The 10,680-nt window shown below is 42.0% G+C and overlaps 1 protein-coding gene across 1 annotated transcript; it reads left to right on the forward strand.

The window, feature by feature from the left end:
* Positions 1-5,090: 5,090 nt before the first annotated feature.
* Positions 5,091-6,065, forward strand: LOC104459205 (2-oxoglutarate receptor 1-like). The gene has a single exon (XM_010084599.1). It carries the CDS (start codon positions 5,091-5,093, stop codon positions 6,063-6,065), a length of 975 nt encoding a protein of 324 aa, XP_010082901.1.
* The last annotated feature ends 4,615 nt before the right edge of the window (positions 6,066-10,680 follow it).

Below are 10,680 nucleotides of genomic sequence, written 5' to 3' on the forward strand. Positions count from 1 at the left end.
TGTCCTGTTTACCCTGCCATCCCTGAAGGAAAAATACAATATGAAAAGATGATCCTATTTGCATCGTGCACTCTGTGATAACTGACCTGGCCTATAATATAAAGTTTTAAGATTAAATAATTAATAAATTGACACCAAATCATTCCAGTTTCCTTTCTACACAGTGACTAAGGGCAACATTTATATATACACATGAACTGTGTAGGATTTCATAATGGTTGTTCCAGGAAAGGTGGAAATAGCTAGCTTTTTGCTGTTGGATTACTGACCTCTGCAATTCTAGTCATCAAATTAGGCAAAATGACAGCTCATCTGACAAATCAATGCAGCCTGCCTGGAAGACTGATGAAACCAGAGATGAGTGCTGTCTGTGGGGGGAGCATTGCTGGAGACTAGCTTCCACTGAGGGTGGCTGGTTGCCAGCAACTCAGAAAGAAACACCACGCCACAGCAGGAGCCCACCGTGCAACCTTGCTGCCAGTGCGGGATGGTCTACCACTGCTGTCCTCCTCTTGCCCCTGGTCTCTCCCTCTCACTGCTTCCCTTAAGCCCTGGAGCCTGCACATCCGTGAAAGGAGCCCCTCACCAAAGTGCCAGAAAGCTAACCCAAGAATAAAAAAACTGTTTTTTTCAGTCAGCTCACTTATCCAACACATCCCATGATTGCACAGGCACTGAAGCCATTGAAAACGTGGTTGAGGATGAGAGGAAGGAGGTGGTGTTGCCCACTCATTTGACAGCAGCCTGCAATTAAAGTCACTTAAGCTGACTGTGAAACTACAGGGTATTTTGATTTTCCTCTACTGCTTGGAGAGGGAAGCAGGGTGAGAGTAGCCTTAAAGCACAGAAAGGGCCATGTTTTTGGAAAGGATCAGATTAGTCTACCTATGGGCAGACTTAAAAGGTACATGGACACGAGGTGGAGAAACTACTGGTAAAGAGAAAAGGCCCACAGTATGAAGAGCTGAAAGTCACACTGCAGCATCAGCCTTTATTCATAGAGATCCTACAGGCAAGAGACTGAAATCAGATATTTACAACTAGCCCTTGTTAGTTTATCCATAATTTCACAAGTGCCTGACATGAGCCCTGGAGCCAGTTGCACGGCTGCAGCCAGAGCCAATGTTTCTGAAGGTCCATGTGCAACAAGGAGCTGCTGAAACCCTGGTGAAGGGTGCAGGGAGGCTGGGGGGAGGCAGAAGCCACATGGTGTGTACAGCTGCTGATGAGACAAGATTTTTGTGATCTGATCTAGGTGTTCCTGCTCCAGCAGGGGGATTGGACTAGATGATCTTTCGAGGTCCCTTCCAATCTCTAACATTCTGTGATTCTGTGAAGATTTTTGGTAAGCTAAGCATCATAGCTCAGTCTCCGTGCAGAGGAACTCTGCATGAACAACCTTCTCTTAGTCACCCTCTCTTGAAATTGTTCTGAAAATGGGTATTTTATTTTATTTTTCTGCCCAGAGTCAGATACTCAGTGGTGACCCCAGAGTCTGCTTGAGACCCTAGTGCCCCAAATCCCAGGCAGTTCTGGACCACGGTGCTGGGAAAGCCCATTTCTGCTTCACATAAGGCACTGCCACTGCCAAGGAAGGATAAATGCCAGCCACTGCTGCAGAGGTTTTCTATTGCTCAGGGGTATAATGGATTAAGTAGTGGATGCATTAAATGATCCCTAACTATAATTAACTCCCTCTGTGCTTATAACATTACAGCCTCATACAAATGGTTTCTAACGACACATGCAGTGTCTAGGAACAAGGTAATAGCTATTTAAACAGTTGCTGATCCCTGAGCTGGTACACGACAGTGTATTTTACAATTATTGAGAAACTTCAGACATTTTTTAAAAGTGCTCTGGGCATTCACCTAGAGAAAAGCTTGGTCAGATGAGAACAGAGATGATGCCCTTCCCCTAATGGTAACAGATAGATAACGTGCTAGTTGTCAGATATTACTGCTACCCCAGTCCTGATTGTCCCTGTTACCACTACTTTACCTGCAGTGTGATTAGCAAAACAGATGATAGCCTTCTCCCAACTCATGCCTATGGTACAGGGACTAAAGGAGAGTTAAGACAGTCTTCCTAAAAATATTCTTATCTATGCGATTCTCAGTAACTACACTAACATACATAATGTTCAGAAATGAAAGCTTGCTTGTTTAATACCGGATCATAACCCTCATCAATGAGTAGGACCTATAAAATGTACCAAGGCCAAAAGGCTACGGCCACACTGAGCAGCTGGGTTCTCTTTGCATGGGTCAGGTTGCAAGCTCACGGGCTGAAGCCTGCAGTTTCAAAATTCAAGATGCTATGTCTTTTTTTTTCTTTTTAAAGAATATTCTCTGTTGATCTTGTTCCTTGAGCTAAGGATGATAATGAGATTTTTATTCAAGAACAGTCTTGTGGTTCAAGAAGCATGGAAAATTGCAGCTCTTGTGAATCATGAAGCCCAAAAGGAAAGGCTCAAAAGAAAACAACTTTGCAATTTCAGCTACCCCAGTAATAACCAGCCAACAGTAATTGTAGGTATTTTATTCACTAAGAATAAGCAGAAAGTATGCCACAGTCCCTGAAAAGCGCGTCGTGCCAAAATAAACCTTCATTTCTTACATGACATGAAAACTGTACTTCATTAGAAATTTGTTTTTAATAAATGAAGTATGTCATAACATTTTTCACCTGACCTTGAAATGGCAACACACCTTATTCATTTTGGTGATCAAGGTTTTGCTTCACAGGAAATGGAGAATAAATTTAATTTTCTCTTGTATAAACAGATGCATGCACACATACACACTAATTTAAATGTGATCCACTGCTATTTGAATACTACAGGTCTACCTCAACACGCAGAGCTGCTGCCAGCAAAGCGGGTTCTGCCCACTGAAGGCAAGACAGCACGAATGACAGAGGGCAAAACGGATCTCATACAGCCGTACAGGTCTAAGAGCTGATATCTGAGCCAGTAACTGAAGTTTTCTACCAGTCTCCAAATTTACAGCCACATGGAGTCTCAGACTGCCAGGGAGTGAATGTACACGATTGCAAAGCCGTACTAAAACCTGCTTCCCTGTAAGGAAGACATAAATACTTTTCATTTGTAGTGCTCTTTGCTCAAAGCAATATCAAAGGGAGAAGCAGAATTGCAAGTTTTCAGGTAAGAAATATTTCTCCATTTTCAATTTGGAGGGTTCAAGACTGCAGTGAAGAACCAATCAGCAGTGAGGGAAAACTAAACGGGGGATGAATCAAATATTCTACAAAATTTTGTCTCACTTTACTTGAAATATACCAGTGAGAAACATAAATGCGGGTGACAGTGGTATCGCTGAGCATCAGAAAAAAGAGAAAATGTTTATATCCCTGGCTTTTCTCTGAATGTAAATCTGGCTTCATGGCCTTTACCTAATGCATCTTTGACTGAAGAACTGCTCTACCAGAGTTAACATTCATATTGAGAAGTATTAGTGTTTAACTAAATTCTGGGAAGACTCTTGAAATTTCTCTCTTATGTGCTCCTGAGTGATACCTATCTTTCTGACTGGTTATGATCATACAGTTCCTCTTGTGTCCCGGCTTTAACAACTGACTTTGTCAGAGAAAAATTGCCATGTTCTACCAGTCACGGAGATAATGCAGAAACATCCTTACAGGTAACAAGCTAAATGCTGTTACATGAATCACATCAAAAAGTAATTCTATAAACAGAATTTCCAGCACTGCAATCAGGTACTTTTTTTTTTTTTTTTTTTTTTTTTTTTAATGCAATGACTTCATCCTGGATGTTCACTGTAATACAGATTTAGTTTAAAGACTGTTTCTGGGACAAGAGAGGGATTTGGGCTTGATAGTACCCTGTCTAGTACTTTATGAAGTCACTTAAAAATATTTTCTCAGATGGAATAGGTTAGGATCTGGAGGAGTGGTGCTCACCTGAGATGTTGAAGGCACGCAGTGGCACACCTCTTGCCTCACTTGAGACATCTGAAGTTTAGACATCCAGGTCTGAACTAGTCACCTTGGGCTGCCTTTGTTGTTAATGGAAAGAAATAGGTATTCCAAAAGAGTAAATAATTTATCTTTAAAAAATCTCACTTATAGGAAGATATTTTATGTCCCAGAGGAACTACATGTCTCCCTTGATGATAAAGGGGTGCTTAGGATGACTGGCTCCACTTTAAGCATCTAACTTTCTGATAACTGAAGTTAGATTAGATTATTTTCTTCCTTGGTAACCATTCTTTCAGGTTAAAACACTACCAAAAATGGTTATGTCTTGAACTCACTGTGGGGAGATACAGATTGGCTATGGGAGACAAGAAACCATTTCAGAGACAAGTCTATCTAGCTCCAATTCGCACAAAATGGGAAGCTAGATCAGTGACTTCACTCAGTATCTGTCCTTTCCATCTTCCCTCTGCACTTTGAGAAATGGTCTTTAATAATTTAAACCAGTTTTATGCCACTATGAAGCTTGAATTTTTTTTTTTAAAAAGCATTTATGCGAGTTTTATAATCTGATGACTCCAAGAGAATAAGATAATTTTCAGGGAATGAGCCATGATTGTCAGGTTATGGGAGCATCAGGTCCTGAGATCTGTATCTGAACTTAAGATCTTTTGGTTTTCATGAAACCAGAATAGCATCTCTGGTTTCATGAGCACAAAACACTGATAAGCTTAGATGATCGGTACAGTTCTACTTCCTGAAAGGCTAAGACTAACTCAGTTTTAGCAAATCTAAGCCCAACTCTCTAGCTCTCTAAATGTGTGCTTCCTACTCCTGCAGATAAGCAGTAGCTGTCTTCTCCAATGTAGGAGGTTAAATAAAGCAAGAGTTATATTTACTATTCTCAAAATTAAACATAAAGGAGAGGGAAGGGTGAAAGAAAACATTTGAGTGGGGTTATCTAGGTCAGAGCTGGGTATGTTAGCAAATCCCCATTCCCTCTCTCTGCTATGCTTTGTCAAACATGACATTTGCTCCAGCATCAAGAGATTTAACTGAATGTGTTTGTCCCAACAAATCAATTAAAACTAAACATCTGATTTTTGTAAAGCTTTAAGAAGATCTCTGCAAACATGGCATCTGAACACACCAGCAATTTTACTGCTCTGCCAGGTCACGCAGACCTGTTGACAAGCTGCAAGGATGAAGATTTCTTACAGGTGAAATCCTATCTCTCCGTCCTTTACAGCTTAATCTTCCTGGTGTGCTTCCCAGGAAACATCATGACAATTGTTGTTTACTTTGTCAAGATGAGGCCCTGGAAAAGCAGCACCATCATTATGTTTAACCTGGCTATCACGGACCTATTATATATAGCCACACTTCCTTTCTTTATACACTACTCTGCTAATGGAAATAACTGGATTTTTGGAGACTTCATGTGCAAGTTTATTCACTTTTGTTTCTACTTCAACATGTACAGTGGTATTATCTTCCTTAGCTGCTTCAGCATCTTCCGCTTTTTTGTAGTTGCCCACCCAATTAAATGCTTTTTTGTTCAAAAACGGAGATGGGCAGTGGTGACTTGCATAGTAGTTTGGATTATTTCCTTGGCAGCCATCAGTCCCTTGGGCATTTTAATTGCCACCAGGCATACACAGAACAGGACAGTCTGCCCAGACCTGGCTACTGCTGAGGATGTTGACACTAGTCGGTTGTACAACTGGCTGCTGACAACGTTTGCCTTCTTCTTGCCCTTGCTGATGGTGACTCTGTGCTACGTTCTCATTATTTACACCTTGGCTACTGGGCCACATACACAGGCTTGCTACAAACAAAAGGCTCGCAGACTCGCCATTGTCCTCTTGGTGGTCTTCTATGTGTGCTTCCTCCCCTTCCACATCTTTCGGGGGATTCGGCTGGAGATCCGAGTACGACCGGTCAGCTGCCACTTGAAGAACACAATCCTTTTTATGTTTATCCTAGCTAAACCTTTAGCAGCATTAAATACTTTTGGAAACTTACTGCTCTATGTAGTGACGGGCGACAACTTCCAGCAGGCAATCCTCTCGCTCTTCAAGTTTCGGACAAGCAAGAACTTGAAGTAGAAGAGATTGATGACATCAAAAAGTTATTGAGGAAGGTTCCAAACCTGCCCTCAACCAGCAAGGCACAACCTCCCTGCCATCAGAATACTCAGGTTAACCCTGCCAATGCCAAAGGAGACTTAGTCTGTTCTGTGTTTTGGAGTGACAAATTGATCAAAAGAGAAAACTTATAATGTAAACTAAAAAGCTTTAAATAAAATACTGAAAAATTAAATGTGAAACTTCTCAGAAATTTCTCTGCATTTGCTTCCTGAATTCTTGATACCTCTTTTGGAGAATTACCAATAGTTCCAGAAAAAAAAGTGGTTGCTTATCAGTGGTATATACAGATTCAGGGTGGGAGTAATTTAATTTCATTTTAGTAATTTAGAAGTTAAGTGTCTAGTCTAAGCTAGGTGCCTCCCTTTGACATGTTTCCTAAGCAATGAAGAGGGGCAAGATCCTCCAGAGGGCAATTCATCACACCTGTCTTAGACCTATAGGACATTCATTTCACCTTCCTGGAGACACTGACAGGGTAGGTGTATGCATATAAGCTTATCACCTCGGCCTCCCTTTATAATTTCCCATTATAGTGAAGAGAAATAAGCAGTTTTAGAGTATGATTCACCTAATTATTCTTGATTCCTACATTTGGACAAGATGAATCATGAGCCAGAAGTGCCTGTTTCTCTCCATTGAGCATAAAAGGTAAGACTCAAATGTTCATGCCTACCTTTACACAGCTGAGGCCCAGCTCCAGCATAGAGTAGGACAGATCACTCTTCAGTGGTAGCTAAAAGGGGGGCTTGCTTACACAATAAGACCCTCTCCAGTGCCTTCAGTGATCGCCTTAAGATTAATGATGCAATAATACAAGACCACTCCTATAAGGGTTTTCCATACTACTTACTGTGATTTCTGGATTAATTTTAGTCCAGAGGTGAGAAGTGAATGGATGCATAGATGTGCCAGATCCATGGAATCATAGCATGATAGAATGGTTTGCGTTGGAAGGAACCTTTAAAGGCCATCTAGTCCAATCCTCCTGCAGTGAGCACGGACATCTTCAGCTCGATCAGGTTGCTCAGGACCCCGTCCAACCTGACCTTGAATGTTTCCAGGAAAGGGGCATCTGCAACCTGTTCCAGTGTTTCATGACTCTCATTGTAAAAAATTTATTCATTATATCTAGTCTGAATCTACCCTCTTGTAGTTTAAAGCCATTACCCCTTGTCCTATTGCTACAGACCCTTTTAAAATGTATATTTCTTATAAGCCCCCTTTAAGTATTGAAAGGCCACAATAAGATCTCCCTGGAAACTTCTCCAGGCTAAACAACCCCAACTCTCTTGGCCTGCCCTCACAGAAGAGGTGCTCCAGCTCTCTGATCATTTCCATGGCCCTCCTCTGGACCCACTCTAACAGGTCCATGTCCTTCCTGTGCTGAGGACTCCAGAGATGGATGCAGTACTCCAGGTGGGGTCTCACGAGAGGAGAGTAGAGGGGGAGAATCACCTCTCTCAACCTGCTGGTCATGCTTCTTTTGATGTAGCACAGGACATGGTTGGCTTTCTGGGCTGCAAGGGCACACTTCCAGCTCATGTCCAATTTTTCATCCACCACTACCCCCACATCCTTCTCCAAAATCTGTAGACAATAAAAAGTAATTTTTGTCCATTTCTTTACTCAGTGAAGCTCTGCTTTGTCATTTCAGGTGGGGAACAGCTTTAGGTAATAACACATCTGATGGGCAACAAGGGCTGTCTCACAGGAAAAAAAAATAGTCACAGGAAAATGTGAGTTCAATACTGCAGATACCATCTAACAAGGCCCCAGGAACAGCTGAGGTGCCCCAACAAACAGCAATACAAAACTGTTAGCAACATAATATTCAGAGCCCAAAAATATGACCACAGAGTGAATCCTCCAGTACATTTTTATAACAGCCTTATTTCATGTTTCATTCTTTTTGCTCTTCGCTTTGAAATGTTCATACATCAATGGTAACACATGCTGCTTCAAGACTCTTATGCAACCCTTCTCCTTATCCAATCCCTCTATGTGTCATCTGGTCTTCAAGTGACCAGCAGACCAAGACACCAGACCACCATTCCCATTAAGCACATGACTGAGTGATTGGCAGATAGCCTGTGACTCCTCTGGGGCATGGGGAGCCCATTCACTGCCTCTCTCAGGGCCAGCCTGGGGAGAACAACAGGCAATAGCAAGTAACAGACACGTTGAGGGAGTGAGAGGAGACAAGAGACCATCCCTGACATGGGAAAAACAGGATGGAGAAAGGAAGAGCAGCATATTTCTGGGATAGGGTAGAAGATGGGCTGTGAAGGAAAAGCTCTGGCAGAAAGGAGAGGAGGAAGCCATTTTCCTGCAGAAATAACCCATTTGATTTTAATCCACCCCTGGGTATTAGTCAAGGCAAGTTTAAAACCTTCTGCACAGTGCAGCATGAGCTCCCCTGTGATCATTATCCATCCTCAGATTGTGGATGAGGTGAAGAGGGAAGCTCACCTTGTGCAGACCTGGAGAGATGTTACATGAGGCGAACATCCAAAAACTGTAAAGAAAATGCCTTCCACCCCACATGCTGCATTGGTTTTGCGAGTCTCCAAGGGGCAGCAGCACCTTCTCCACCACATTTAGAGTGCTGCTCACAATCGCTTGCTCCTGAGACACCAGAGGCAGCTGAACCACCACCAGAAGGCAATACCAAACATGTCATCTTAGCTGTTTTTTCAGTTTAGGGTATCCTATCAACAAACTACCAAGTGTTTTTGAACAAAACCAGGCTGACACATTATCTTCTAAGCCTCTACTGCATATAGACACAAGAGTTTAATTAACCTGAATTGAGTCCTACCTTAACACCTACATTGTGGAATCTCCTTCTTCTGGTGTTTGAGATACAAAAGGAACTGCTTCTGTTTTTGAAGCAATATAGAGGCAGCTTTTGCTTTCAGCTTTAAATGAAGCTCTGCATTTGTCCCCTTTCAGCTCTACTTGATATTTTCTGGATAAATTACTCAGCACACTCATCTATTCTCACACCCAGGCTACGTACTCTTTTTCAAATGCAAGATGCCTGGAACTTCTTCAGTACAAGCACCATTGCCTGGAATAATCTAGGCAGATATCATCTTGAGTTGGCAAGGGGATGAGACAGATCTTAGTTTCTCTGATTTTTCTACTGTGAAGAGCAAACCTATAAGCTACTTTACTATACACAGTACATTTACAATTTCAATAGAAGTCATAGAAAAGAGAAAAAGAGATCTATGCAAGAGTCCTGCCTGCTCCCTTCCCCCCCCCCCCCCCCCCATCAATACTGCCCTCCCACTTTCATATTGCTCCATGTTACAATAATTTACCCCTGTTGAATGGTCTCAGTGCATATATGTACTTGCATTTTTCTCCTGCCCTCAACTCCTGCTGCTCCTCTGCATGTCTGCCATGCTGATCACTATAGGGCCATAACTGTTGGCAGGTTCATCTCTAACCTGGTATTATATGGTGTGACATTATCCAACCAAAGACTAATCATTGTTGCTGTGGAGTTGTCAGAATCCATTCAATTTTCCCTTCACCCCACTACAATTCATCTTCAACTAAGCTAGGGGAAAAAAGGGAAAGACTATAAAAATATTATCAAGAAACTGCTACCAGCTGACATCACAGTCAGGTCCAACAGCAGAACATGATCCTTGTATTTTAAGATTTACGTCACCACAGATACAGAGAAGAGTTTGGTCATATTCATATTTGACTAATTTTTTATTTGACATCTCTAAAACTTAAATTTGCTTTTCACCTTTAATTTTAAATGTTCTTGTAGGTTTTTGAGAACTGCTACAATGCAAAGGCTTGATATTCCTTCCAACAACCTCTAACGTGTTTGCCTTAAGGAGAAAGAAACTAACCATGTCCAAGGGGTCAAAGACATGCCTATATACTCCATCTCATATAGGCACGGCACCAGTCCTTAAATAAGTATCATAGTGTGATAATTTACCACTGATGTTTGCAATGTTCTCACAAGACAAGAGCATTATTATGTCCACATACAAGCCACAGAGACAGAAGGTCAAAATTTGTGTTTTATTGTTCTCAGCAAAGGCCCAGATCCATACCTCGAACCTCAGCGCCTGCCTGCACAGATGCACAGGAGGAAATGGTGTACTAGAAGAGGATAAGAATGACTTTTTCTCAGCAAGTACGGAATTTCTCTGGTTTCTGTAGGCTTGACAAAATGTCAGAGAGCAGAACACTGTTCTCCACCTATCTATACGCAGTCACCATCCAGTGGCCAGGAAAAACAGGGAGAAACCTTTTTACACAAATATGGGAGAAACCCATTCAAGGAGAAACCCAGCTGGTGCCAGCAGCATGACAGGGGCTCAGAGACTTCATGACTGTGCCAGTGAAGAAGGGGACAAGGCTAGTTTCATCAGGTGTAAAACATACACAACTCATTTTATCCCTACCTCTAAGGAGGGAGAATAGCTATTTTTAGTGTGTAATGCCTGGGAGTGCGTGAGGGATAGTGAAATGGGGAGGGGAGGAAAACCCATCTCAACTTTGATGAGACTCTAACCTTTTCTGAATGAATACAGAATCG

The sequence above is a fragment of the Pterocles gutturalis genome, unplaced genomic scaffold (genome assembly GCF_000699245.1).
Source record: "Pterocles gutturalis isolate BGI_N339 unplaced genomic scaffold, ASM69924v1 scaffold4455, whole genome shotgun sequence".
NCBI lineage: Eukaryota > Metazoa > Chordata > Aves > Pterocliformes > Pteroclidae > Pterocles > Pterocles gutturalis.